Source organism: Manacus candei, unplaced genomic scaffold (assembly GCF_025592945.1).
Source record: "Manacus candei isolate 608988 ecotype Guabito, Panama unplaced genomic scaffold, ASM2559294v1 h1tg000011l, whole genome shotgun sequence".
NCBI lineage: Eukaryota > Metazoa > Chordata > Aves > Passeriformes > Pipridae > Manacus > Manacus candei.
The window spans coordinates 18,722,703-18,736,979 of NW_026138059.1; the positions used below are offsets into that span (position 1 = coordinate 18,722,703).

The following is a 14,277-nucleotide window of genomic DNA, read 5'->3' on the forward strand; positions in this document are numbered from 1 at the left end:
CCTGGTCCATGCATAAAAAACCACCTAGTTTATACACTAGTGTATTTAAAACAGACATTTGGCAAAATGATTAGTAAAAGGGTGGGAGGCATTGTGAGAGCTAGAATAATGTTTCCTAGTCAAAAATTGTCCCTTCAACATAAAAAAGTATGCAGAATGGCCTGTTGTACTATACTTCAAGCATCTATTCACAGGCTTCAAAGGAACCTATTAAACTTGCAAACGCTATTGCAGAGCTTCCAGACTATTTTTCTCTATTTCCTTTATATACACTTTACATATTATATATGATGTCCAAGATACTCACTGGGATGTTAGGGAATACATCTCTCTGTATCTCAATGTCCTGGAAAATTTTGAAAATGAGATTCACCAGCTTCACACACACACACACACATGCATACACACACATATACATATGTATATATCAAAATAGAACTTTAAATTTCAAAATAGTATTCCTGATAATTCAAGTGAAATAATGAAGGAACCACTATTTACATAATTTTTGGTTTATTCATATTTATTCCAGACCAATACTATTCTAGAGAAGTGCAACATAGAAGGCAACAAAACATAGCTCAGGTTAACCTCTGTTGCCACTGGTTCTTTTGAGAGTGAAGACACCTCAGGATCCAGTACTGCAATGCTGCTGTATCATTTCAGTTAGTGAATAATTTCTAACACACCTAAAACTTCAAGAGGAAAGAACATGGAATTTCCATGTCTGCAGGTCATCTCAGTTTCTATTTCTCCTTTTCCATTGCCTTCAAGACTTATTACAGCAAAATTTAACTGAAGCTCAGCATTTTCAGGCTTATGGGTAAAGCAAGATATGGCAGGAGCAGGAATATCTTAAACCATTTCAAACATTTGCGTGCTCAAAGGCTCTATTTTGGCTGGTAATTTTTTCTTTCCCTTTTCCTAGTGCAACAAGACCCATCATAAAGCTTGTCCCCATCTTTCTTAGAGGCCCCCTTTAAGTACTGGCACGCCACAGTAATGTCTTCACGGAGCCTTCTCTTTTGCAGTCCGAACAATCCCTCTTTTAATCTGTTCTCATAGGAGAGGTATTCCATCACTCTGATCTGCTTTGTGGTAATGCTCTGGACCTGCTCCAACCTGTGCTGAGGGCTCCAGAGATGGACACAGCAGTCCAGGTGGGGTCTCGCCAGAGTGGAGTAAAGGGACAGAATCCCATCCCTCGTCCGGCTGACCACACTTCTTTTGGTGCAGCCCAGGATACGACTGGCTTTCTGGACTGCAAGTGCACATTACTGGCTCAGGTCCAACCTCTCATTCACAAAGCACCCCGAAGTCCTTCTTCACAGGACTGCTCTCAATCCTTTTATCTCACATCCTGTATTGATACTGGGTTGCCCTAAGCTGTATGCAGGATCTTGTTGAACCTCATAGTGTTCACATGGGCCCACTTCTCGAGCTTATCCATATCCCTCTGAGTAGTATCGCATCCCTCAGGTTTATTAACCGCACCACTCGTTGTCTGCAAACTTGCTGAGCGTGCACTCAATCACACTGTTTATGTCATTGATGAAGATACTAAACAGTACTGGACCAGTACTACTTACAATGAAACATCAATGGCCATAACAACTTTTCAGTGTCTGTTCAGTTTAAAGTTGAATAATAAATAGCATTTAAAGCCCAATAAAAATTTTCCAAAATATGCTTGTGGGATGAAGGCCAGCATGGCCTCACGCCTCCTCCCACTTCACAGCAGTTGCATATTGTGAACACTGTGGGTGTTCACTTCAACATGATTAGGTTCACAGAGTGGCAGAGAGAGGGAAAGATGCTCTGCAGTAATCCAAACTCGTTGTGCTAGCAATGTTTTTGACAGATAAGTTGGCAATAATCTGAATATTTTTGTCCCAGATAATGAATCTTGCATCTGAAACTGTGTTATAGAAAACAGTAACTCCTCTGTGGGCCAGCTCTCCATCTGGTGTAATTTGGCATAGCTCATCTGGCTGTAATTCTTCAGATGTTATAGGGGTTTTTTCATTTAGAAAATAAGAAAGAAGTAAATGAAATATCAAAAAATTTAGGGGTAAGAAATTTTAAATTAATATGTTCTTTTAAAGCTGATCTGGATAATACTGAGCACTCCTGTAATGCACTGAACATATTAATTCTCATTGATATTTGTTTGCTGACATTGGTTGTTTTTTGGTGTTATGCCTTTTCCATCCTTGACTTTATTATTTGTCTACTAGTTTCAGATATACAAGTCTATACATGCAAGAGGTATTGTGAAATTTTTAATCAATGAGCTAAAATTTGTCATGGAAGATGATTTTGGATCATTTAAACCACAAACAGACAGAGGTTGCTTTAAGTTTGAGTCCGCCTAAAGTGGACAAAATGTTTTGTCTAATGTTCAGATCCAGAATCATGAAAGAATTATTCTGTGCTGCTGCTAATATGTAGTCACTCTTGCCAGAAGAAATATAAACCTTTTGAGTTAAGACAGTATCTTTAAGGAGCACCTCAGCACTTTCTTTGTAGTTTTTAAATAAAGATAACTACCTTAGAATATTTTGACAGTATAAAATCCAAATTCCAAATTAATCAATACACTTTAACTTATGCGTACTCTGGAAAACCTCACCCTGTGTCCACATAGCATCAAGACCTTTCTAAATTAGCATTTTTCTAGAGAATAATCTTTTTATAATTTGGATTAATTTTGTTTTGCTAAGTTGAATGCTTTTTGAAATTCTTTTTGCATCTGAACATCTTAATTAACCCTTGTGGTATCAGGAGATGAAATTATATAATTATTATTACTGGCTACTGTTTGGAATCTGGTCTGATAAATTAGTTTCTCATTCATTTTTCACATACGATAAAAATTGAGAATAGCTGTCAAAGTATAGTGCCTGTTGAGAACAGGTGAAACTTAAAAGGTTACATGCAAGTATAGTCATCAATTTACTAGTTTTAGAAGAGCTAGGCTTTCTGGTTTTGACCAAAATGTCACAGTTAATCAAGGTTTCTAAACTAATTAGACCAAAATCTGTCCCTTTTACATTAATTTGGACTCTTCCTCAGTTTTTTGGGTTTGGGTTTGTGTTTTTTTTTTTTTTAATATAATGCAGATGTATGTGATATTTGGAATAAGATAATTTTAATAAGGACTGCCATGTAGGACATGGTTCTTTTTGACTACTTGTACGTGGCCAACTAAAAACCTTTCATCGATTGAGCTGTTATTCAGTGGGTTAAAATCTTCCCTGAATAAAGCTTGACATTTTCTGTCAGGTACAATTTCTCAGAAGTTAGCTAACAAACTTTTTATCTCAACATAGCATCTGAAATGACAATTTTTCTTACTTTTAATGAAAGGCAGTAGAAGTTACCTACTTGCAGAATTCCCCTTGATCTTACTGATGAATTTGTGATAATATGGCAGGGAGCTGAATGTCCTTCTGCAGCCTTGTAACTGAATTTCACCTCAGGAAATGTTATTCTGATCCTTACAAGAAAAGGGTTGTATATGTAGAAACTGGGCAGGTGATATGTGCCTTCAGGGCAAAGGAAAGATATATATGAGAAGTTCTTTCACAGTGATGAAAAAAAGTGAGGACAAACCACAAAATCTATTTCTTCTGTAATGTTGTGAATTTTTTTTTGCAGTATTTTTCAGTTTATAGAGAACTGTCTTACCAGTGCATGTAAGGAATTGTTTTACAAGTACGTGCTTAACTCTAGTATAATAGAGAACTTTCTGAGACTGTTAACTCCAATTTTTTATGTCAAGGGATTGCATATGGTATGTAAGCTCACATGGATATTGTATATTTCTCCTACAGTTGAAAATACTTAAGGGAGAGAAAGATTCATATTTATTTTATAAAATATTTGTATATAAAAATATTGGTATATGTTTGCAATTTATTGTGTACTCTGAAGGTATCTTAAGTTTGTTGAGTGAACATTTTTCTAAGAGTGATATATGTATTACTGTGTCTGTTAAATCAATTAATATGTTCATGTAAGGAAATGGCACATATCTTTTTTTGAGGATGTGGTCTTGGAATTTTTGAGGAATATAATCAAACACATGCGCTGCCATATTTCCACCAGAATTTAAACAACTGAAAAAATTGTAAGATAACTGCCCAAATTTATGATGGGGACACAGTAATAAATTATGTGATAATTCCTATAATTTCAAAAGAAAGCTTAATTTTGATTGCTTATAGTTTTTAGAGTTGGCCTGTTGCAGAAAGCATATGCCTGATTTTCACAAAGACTAACCTCCTGAAAATCAGGGCTATTAAACATGTCAAATCAGGCATCGAAGATGTCATAACTATTGAAAAAGGAAATCGTCTTTCTTAAAAGTGTGAAAGAACAGAAACTGTGGGAGTGAGATTAGTTTAAAGATTAGAAATAATGTTTCAAAGTCAAATATATTTTTGAGAAAATATGCCTTTTAAATTAACTAACTTTTTTAAAGTATTTATTTTCCAATGGTAAAGATTACCTATGTACTGATTTTCTTGAAGTTGGAAAAATAATTCCCATTTAAAATATTGATCTTGTTTATTTTCAAATCCTTCTGTTACTTGTTTGTCTGTTTCTGGTTAAAATCTGTCTGGTTTATTGCAGTACATGGCGTTTGGGAGGAATGGTCACCTTGGAGTTTGTGTTCATTCACATGTGGTCGAGGCCAAAGAACTAGGACAAGGTCATGTATACCTCCCCAGTATGGGGGAAGATCATGTGATGGACCTGAAACACAACACAAACCTTGCAATATTGCACTCTGTCCTGGTGAGCTCATATAGCAACTCTCTGCTTTGTTACAGTGCATTTTATGTGGGTTGTTTGTCATTTTTTTCATAGCTCTTTGCACATAAGAAAAAACCCCACATTGTCCAAAGTGAGTAGTTGGATAATATTGTTCATAATTGTGACTGGGATTAAAGTAGATAATCAGGATGGTTGTTCTGTTCAACATACTACAGAAGCAAACAATTTTTCATTTCTTTGAGGTACTGTCTCTGTAAGGCACAGTATCTTGTGTAGGAAATCTTGATTTCAGGATGGGTCTTGGAGAACCAAAAGGCAAACAACTTCCTGAGTGTGGCTTAAAGGGAAATATTTAGAGGTCACACAGTTTGTGTCCACCGTATCTGTTTGAATTGTTTGCTTAGAAGTGTACTGTAATTTCAAAAACTATCACTAAGCAAATAAAAAATGCATGGGCTTCATGTTAAACCTTCCACCCACTAAAACTGAAACTAACTAAAAAAAATCATATATTCTTTCAAAATTGATTTTTACCTTTTTTGTCTACGGGTTATAATTAGTTTAGACTTAATTTTTCTAAATGTATGTGTACATATATATATGTGTATATAATACCTGAGTATTACAAAAAGTTTGATAAGCATAAAGAAGTTATTTATAATAATCACAGAACCACAAATTAACAGAAAATGCTGAGTTGGAAGGGACCCAAAAGGATCATCAAGTCCAACCCTTAGCCCACAGGACCATCCCCAAGTGTCACACCATGTGCCTGAGAGAATTGTCCAAATGCTTCTTGAACTCTGTCAGGCTTGGTGCTGTGACCACTTGCCTGGGGAACATGTTCCAGTGCCCAGCCACCCTCTGGGTGAAGACCCTTTTTCTTATATCCAAGCTAAGCCTCCACTGACTCAACTTCAGGCCATTCCCTTGGATCGTGTCTCTGGTCACCTCAGAGAAGAGATCAGTGCCTGCCCCTCCTCTTCCCCTAACGAGGAAGTTGTAACTGCAATGAGGTCCCCCCTCAGGCTGAACAGACCAAGTGACCTCAGCCACTCGCCAACCTTGAGGCTTCCCCTCAAGGTCCTCCTTTGGACACTCTCTAGTATCTTTTATAATATAATATATAAAATAATAACTTACAGTTATTGAACTGATTGTAGTACTTGGGTATTAAAAAAGTGTCAAGTACGGTAATGTGAGAAATTTCTTTCATGAGTTCTGCCTGACAGTGTGAAGGTTGCCCATATAGTGGATTTGTTGAATATCCACAGTTTACAACACTGCTGAAAATAGATTCTCTATGACCAACACTCTTCCTGGAAAAAATTGATGGGCATTTCATTAGCAAAGGGTTGTTTAATGATTTAAAAACGGAAATGAAGGAAAAAAATGAAACTTAGTGCCTCACAGAATAAAAACTAAATTTCATTGACTTTTATGAAAGCTGAACCTTGGTTTTCTTCTGGTCAGCATACTCCAACTTTAGGACAAAATATGTGAAAAAGTCTTAACATTGAATGCAGCTGCAAAAATTTTGAATTAATCCAGTTTTTGGCCAAATTGGCAGCTGTGCAATTTTACATGTATGTACACCAAACTAACATGATATAGGAGAATGAAACAGAGTTGTCAACAAGAAAAATGACAAATTAAACAGAAGAAATTAATGCGTTCACTTCAGTATTACAAAGAAACACAAAAGATATTACGACTAACCAAAATAAAGAATTATTTGAGAATTCTGGATTTTGAACAGTTATTTGTACCTGAATGACTTTCAGAGGAAGTTGCATACTGTTACATTTAAAATCTTTTCTCAATGTTAAGATTTGCTGCAATTTACATGTTCAACTTTATAAGGGAATCTTCATCTTGAATTGTTTATTTTTAATGGTATTTCTAAAACAGAAAACTCATATGCTATTTGCTCCTAAAGATAAAGGGAGATGTATGAAGTATATATGAGAAACCACAGAGTGAGTTTTCTCCAAAGACAGTATAATAATTGATTCGATCTTTCCTGCCCTAAATAATAGTATATAGCCATGAATAAAACTGAAGATGCATTGAAATGTAATTTCCACAATGTTTTCCTCTTCACATAAAGCTTTTATGATTAATGAGTGGAACTAGCTTCCATGATTGGGAAAATTTCCATTTTCTGCAGAATAAATTATCAGAGAGCAACTTCATAGCTTCGGAAGCATCTTATGGATAAGTGGTTCACAATAAGGCATTACATAGAATATTTAATATAGGACTTTAGGGGAAAGCCTCAAAAACTCTCCAGTTCACTTGGCTGAGATTCTTGGCATTAGAGATACAGATAGTATCTTTGAAATGTTCTGTGGTTCATGTTTGACAATAGTAAAATAGTTCACCTCCATACTTCACTGAAGAGTAGTGCACTCATACAGAACTGTATGTTTAAAAACTAACTTAAAGATTCTGCTTCCTATTTACTTATTAACACCAACTTAGGGAGGTGCTATTCCAACCCTCCCTTAGAGGAACCCTGAAAACAGGAATTGGCAAGTGAAGTTCCTCATTTTCGGCAGTGGTGCTTTTATAGCACTAGTAGTTTTAAAACTAGGTTTTCAAGGACGAGTATTAATAAAAATTGTATTAAAACCTACATTTTGAGTTTATATTCGGTAACTGCAAGGGCAATAAGGAACTGATGATTGCTGAAGTATATATGGATGCTGGATTCTGAATTAGCGCAATTAATCATAAATCATCCCATAATGCTTACCTGTTTCAAACATGCTGTCTAGTCCTATTATGTATTATAAACCATATAATTTTTTCATTTGTATGGAATCTTAATTGGGATACATTTTTTATTATCTTGGTTTTTAATGTTATTTACCCCAAGAAGCTGTCTGTTATACAAAAGTAAAAATAACAGTCATTAACCTTTATTCAGAAGACTATGCATCCACACTCAAATGCACCGGCTAATACAAATTACTAAATACAGAACTGATCATCATATCCATATTGTTTAGACATTTAACTTACCAAATTCGGAAAGAAGATTGCACGATATGCAAACACAACAGCAGACCCAATAAGGAAGGCAGACTGTTTCTGTCCTACATTTTCCTCAAAAGCATGTTGAAGACCTAAGATCGTTTACCTTACAGGGAGGATGAATAACAAAAGTATATTCAGTATTGTAAGTATATAGAAGAGAGACTGTCTGTGGGGCAAAGTGGTAACTCCCGTTTTCCTTTTCCTATTCAATAAAGGCATCCAGTTTCATGGTCAGGACCAATAATCTTATAAGCTGACTCATCTGAACTATCACTGCAACTCTAATAAATCACTTCGAAGGGCTCAGAGTTTACGTCATACAAGACCAGTCCTCACTTTTGCCTAAAAAGACGAGTCTTTTTTATAAGACCTTCTTTTTAATAAGTCCCTTCAAAATGTATGTGACCAAAATCATTATTTATCCTTTGTTGTATTAGTGTACAATTAGAGGAAAGGGAACACTCTTTACTTGAAGAAAAAGGAAAACAGTTTTAAATTATTTTAAAGCAGCTCATAATGTCAGCCTCTGTATTTGATTGCTGTAAGAAACCAGGCTGGGCCCAGCCTGAGGGGCTGTGATCACCTGCCTGGTAACTCTGCTATGTCCATCTCTTTTGTGCCCACGGTGGCAGTGGACGGACAGTGGCAGGAGTGGAGCTCGTGGAGCCAGTGCTCAGTGACCTGCTCCAATGGCACCCAGCAGCGCAGCCGGCAGTGCACAGCAGCAGCCCACGGCGGCTCCGAGTGCCGAGGGCCCTGGGCCGAGAGCCGGGAGTGCTACAACCCCGAGTGCACGGGTGAGTACCGAGTGGGTCCAGCGCAGGACAGAGGGCACATGGCAGGCTTGGCTCGGTGGGCTGCAGGGGGCAGAGCAGGCACCCCCAGAGGGAGGCTAGAACTCAGGAAGTCATAAACTGAAACACAAGAAGTTTCACCTCAACACGAGGAAGAACTTCTTTATGTTGAGGGTGGCAGAGCACAGGAACAGGCTGCACAGGGAGGTCGCAGAGAGGGCTCTGGAGACATTCAAAACCCACCTGGACATGTTCCAGTGTAACTTGCTCTAGGTGACCCTGCCTTGCCAGGGAGTTGGGAGACTAAATGATCTCCAGAGGTCCCTTACAACCCTAACTATTCTGTTGTGATTCTCTGAGGCCCGGGTCCTCATTCTTATTTATTTGATGAGGTGAAAAGCTAAAGAATGCACCTTGAAAGGCTACATGACAGGCTGCACACGCTGCTTTATGGTTTTATTGCTGTTTAAAGGACATTCAGTAGTTTGAAGCCTAAAAAACTTAAGTTTTTTATGAAAGTGAATGTATATGAACCGACTTGCTTTTGCGCTGAGACTACTTCATGATGTTCTGACAGTACTAAAGCAGCCTTTCATGTTGTGTACATTATGTATGTACTTACCTTTAAACCTCATTTTCTCTGTCGTAGCATGTAAAAATCAAGATCTTAAAATATCACGTTCAAAAATGGTTTTATTTAGTTTTTTAAAGGTACTTATGCACATTGTAAATGTGTATCATTACTGTACAAAAGCAGTATACAAGTAAAATAAAAAGAAAGATGAATGTCAATTTTGCAGACCAAGTGAAAATTAATGTGTGTCAGTTCTTTTTAGTCTGTGTCGAGATGCCAGTCATTTAGACAACAATCCCATATTTAAGAGACCAGTATAGGCTTCCTCATCTTCCATGAGCCCACATGTACCACTTCCATCACTGTTAGTTATATCTGGAGGGGCTTTCTTTTCTTACCCAAGTAAAGAACAACTTATATATTCTTCTTTATGACTTTAATCCTGTCACCAAAATATAATTTGGAATTATATTTTTCCAAACAGCAAATGGCCAGTGGAACCAGTGGGGCCATTGGAGTGGCTGTTCCAAATCCTGTGATGGTGGCTGGGAGAGGCGGATAAGGATCTGTCAAGGTGCTGCTGTGACTGGGCAACAGTGTGAAGGAACTGGAGAGGAAGTTAGACGGTGCAGTGAACAGAGGTGTCCTGGTGAGATGAAAATATAATTGCTGTTATTATTTACACTACAGTATGGCTTACTTTAATGAATATCTTGAGGAAAGGCAAGATCAATGTCCACAGAGCAATAGCTGTAAAGAGCCATATCTGGTCTTGCTTTAGACAAGTCACTGATGTTTTTCTCGGTAGTGTTTATCTAGCTAGGTGTAAAATTAGCCCAATTGGATATATGAGCACTGCATCACGTTTTAAGTAAAGCACAGTACCATAGTAAAAAACTTATCAAAAATATTTTATTTCCTAGGAATACCTATAGTATTTGGAATGCCAAAGGTTTGCTACAGAAATTCTCTTTGAATGCACTATTTCTGAGAATACCAGAACTGTTTTTGTAAATCATGGAATTCCTGTTATCCAATGTACGAGTGACATCTTTGTAACACATTTGGGATAAATTCTACTGCAGTAAAAACAGGGGAAGAAGTCTGCCTTACCATACTGTAGAGAATGAATGAATACATGAGCAACATTTTCTAAAAAGGAAAGTAATTTTAAAAGGCACATCTTTCCTGTTTTAATATAATGCTTAAATATATTACTTTGCAGCACTTTTTCTTTGCTCTCCCAACAGATTTAAGTCTTTCTCAGTGAAAGCTAATAAAAGTGTAGTTTTGAGCTTCTTAAAAAATGGTGAATAAAGAAGAATAACTGGTGAATCAAGTAATATTTATCGGTCAAGACACATTGTCCTAAAGTAAAAGAAGGCATTGTTGGATAGGTGAAAGATAACAAAATAAGGTGTAAGTAGGGTAAGATGTTCTAGCTGTTCACTTGGGAAATTATGTGATCTGAACTGCAAGCCAAGAAGCAGCAAAAAATCAATCTTGCGATTTGACTTCTGGACATTTTGCTTAAACGGCAGAGATGTGTTGGGTCAGGAAATGAGAAATATATCAGATGTGAATTTTATGTTATCAACCCCATATTTTCGTGGACAGCATGTTTATCCCTTGATAGCCATCAAAGAACAGTTTTCAAGGTATTTTCAATACAGTAGAACAACAAATCACATTGCATTTGAAGAACAACAAAAAGACTATTTGTAGTTATAAAGTTAAAACGCTATACTGTAGAAGTTAACCAAATTTAACTTGGTTTTTAAATGATGTCTTTAATTTTAATAAAACTTTCATTATTTGAAAAGCAGTACAAAACAGAATTTGTGTTGAATTCCTAAAGAAACTGTAATTTCTATAGGTAATGCAGACTTTCTCTATAAAACCACAACACTAAAAGAAGGTTAATATGAGCCTTCTTGATAAGTAGACGTTCAGGTGAACCAGCTTCTGCTTATAAAACCATTCTTGAAATAATTAACATTTGTGTATATAAAAGTAAAACCATGCTGCTGCAGTCCAATTTTCAAAGGTTGCCACCTGCTGTTAATAAAATATTTTACAGATGTATTTACAAGTCAAATGCACACAGAGCTTTGTTCACCATTTGGTAAATTTATTTATTTACTTGATTAATTCCAGATAAAATCAGTGTGCTTATAAAAACCATAACCTAAATCACCTTTTAACAAGCTATACTTGTGCAGATGATTGTACATGAATAACAGATTTAATTTATCTGCATCTAGACTGACATTTACTAAAGTGCCTCAGATTTAAATGGAGAGAGTGGATAATTTACTAGAATTTTATAGAATTATATGTTGATTTACACTGTGTAAAGACCAAAATTTGAAAGTACTATACTGAGAAAATTGTTCAAAATATAAGCAAATTTCATTATTTTTCTACTTTTCTTCCATAGTCCAAAATATCTCAGAAAAGCTATTTTCTTCCCAGTGGTTTCTTTTCCCATGTAAAACCACTGAGAACATGAGAAACTAAAATGTTGAATTTTTTTTTTCTTGTATTAGCATTGCTTTGTATAAGACCAGATCCTCAGCTCTGTAAACCTGTGTAATATTTTTGTAAAGGGGATGAAGCTGCACCTTCCTTTATCCCCCAGAGGTCTATAGACTTACAAAAAGGTTAATTATAGCTGACTTTAAACTGTGGAAGCAAAATGAGAATAAAACCTTTTCCTAGTACGGTGGCTGATCTTAATAAGATGCTATGAAACAGAGCTGTTTACTGACTGAAAATCTTGACTGGACACTTCGTAGTTTGTGTTCTGTATTATCTGAACATTATACAAGATTTTCTTCATAGTTTCTCAGTGATTGTTTTCAAATGGTTTGGGCAGGGACTGAATTACATTTATAGAAGCTGAATATAAGTAGCATTAAGGAAGGGAGGCTCAGAACTATCATCTGAAAGTTGGTTTCTCAAACAGTTTGGTATCTGGACAAATTTTGAGTATCTTTCTTTGTGATTTGTTTTTATTCACAGTTATAAATTTTAAAACTGGGTTTTTCCTTCTGTTGTGTAGTATTCTGGGAACAGAAAACAAAAATATGAAGATATTTTGGTTTCAGTCATTTATCCTTTGTTGCATTCCAAATGTCTAAAGTTGAATTTTACTCCTAGTAGGTCAGCAGTACACTGCACTCAAAGTAGTTTTCTGTGAAGGACTTTAGAAAATTTGAAACAAATCAGAGAAAGTAAAAAAAACCTTTTAGGTTTGTTAAGTGGCTAGTCACTCTGGAGTCACTGCAGAAAACTTACACAAGATGAATGAACACTAGATCTGTCCCATAAGAGTAATGAAGACAGCTAGGTAACAAAAGAAATTGAAGTTGACATGTGGTAAGGTATTACATGGCAAGTTGATCAGAAACTTTTAGAAGAACATGTGGGAGAAATAAGGTAATTTCCATCAAAAACTAAGAGATATGAGAATGAACAAAGTACAGCATTATTCAGGATAGAAAACTTCTGTAAATTTATTTTTATAAAAATAGGACCATGTTCTTATGACAGCTTTAAGAATATATTAGGCTCCAATATTAGAGTGTTGGTTTCCAGAAATACTTAATTCCATAATAGTTAAATCTATATTGACTCTATGTATGTTTCCAATATTAATGCTTTACCCAGATTTTACTGAAAAGAGATTCTCAACATTTTCCTCATATTGTCAGTGTTAGGAAGCCTAATACAGGAACTGTTCAGACCAAAATATTACTGAAAACAATGCTAGACTATCTTGTTTATTAAGAAAAAGACAAGAGTGCACAATTGCTACTAAAGATTAACTAATGATTTCCGACTGAAGCTAGAAGTTTTCTTCAGAGTAATACCACCTAGATAAGATAGAATGTGAGAAGGTAAAAAAATTCAAATAATTGACAACAACTAAATAATAAAATTAAACCTTTTTGTTTTGTTTTGTCTCTGATTACAACACTATTCTTTTAAGATGTTCAAAAGCATTATTTTCTGTTGTCTTTGTTTAAGATAATATTGCCTGTGGCATTGAATTAGGATTCACAAGAGGAGCGGTAGTTCTACCAACATCTGAGCTACTATATGCCTTAGGCTAACTTGCTTCACCCTCATATTACCCTTTCCCATATTTGTTTCCTGCCTAGGTAGATGGTAAACTCTGTGAGATTGTGCGTCTCTTGCTTTGTCTGTGTGTAGTACAGAGCTTCCACTGATTCTGAGTGGGTCGATTGCCTCTTGGAGATGCACGTCCTTTCTCCAGTAATGTCAGAAGATTGTGCTTCTAGACCATTGATCTAGACCATTGACTTTGTTGAGTGTTTGTGCTTAGGTGGGATGAATTCAGGCCTATCATTACAGGGGTATAACATGGTAAATTTGAGTACATGCTCTCTGTGGGAAGATATTGCTGAAACACATCATCAGTGAAAGAGATCTGCTTTTTATTTGCCAGTTACATCAAATTTACCTCAGTATTTGCTGTTTACTTCTAAATTTTAGCGATGCTCTGTGGTTTTGTACTACAAAATCACATTATCTGTGGGTGTGTTATGAATAAATTGTGCCATAGTAACAGAAGTACTTGAACTGGTCTGAGCAGAGCCAGCAGGGTCAGCAATGCTTTTTAACTCAGATACGATACCACTCCATTGTGACTATGTCTTCATGAGCAACATGGGTTGGAGCCTCACAGATGCTTTAATGTGGGTGGATGTCTGATGAGTAAGCTCTGTCATATATACTTTAGCTTTGGGAAGAACTGGTTTATATTTTTTATGCACAGTGTTCCTTGATCCAGGATATTTGTAAAAGGCATTGAAAAGCCAAGGGTCAGCCAGGGACCAGGAAAACTTCTTTACCTGGGCTAAATGATAACAAGTTGCTCCCACACCTCTTTCCTGGTAACTCTGGGTCTTGGCAGTGCTTTTTACTTTGAATACGACACACAGGTGCACAGTTTATCTCTGGCACTAGCCTGAAGTTGAAATATAGTCTTGAATTCTGAAAGCTGTAATGCAAAAGCACACTAGTACCCTTCCAAATAGATGAGCAATCTCTGATATT

At 36.1% G+C, this 14,277-nt stretch overlaps 1 protein-coding gene across 9 annotated transcripts in view; it reads left to right on the forward strand.

Moving 5' to 3' along the window:
• ADGRB3 (adhesion G protein-coupled receptor B3) overlaps positions 1 to 14,277 on the forward strand; it is a 459,474-nt gene that overhangs the window by 188,445 nt on the left and 256,752 nt on the right. For all 9 annotated transcript variants that reach the window (XM_051777697.1, XM_051777703.1, XM_051777706.1 and 6 more), the window contains 3 exons: positions 4,639 to 4,803; positions 8,457 to 8,621; positions 9,677 to 9,841. In XM_051777697.1, the coding sequence (XP_051633657.1) occupies positions 4,639 to 4,803; positions 8,457 to 8,621; positions 9,677 to 9,841 (495 nt within the window). The remainder of the gene's footprint in view (positions 1 to 4,638; positions 4,804 to 8,456; positions 8,622 to 9,676; positions 9,842 to 14,277) is intronic.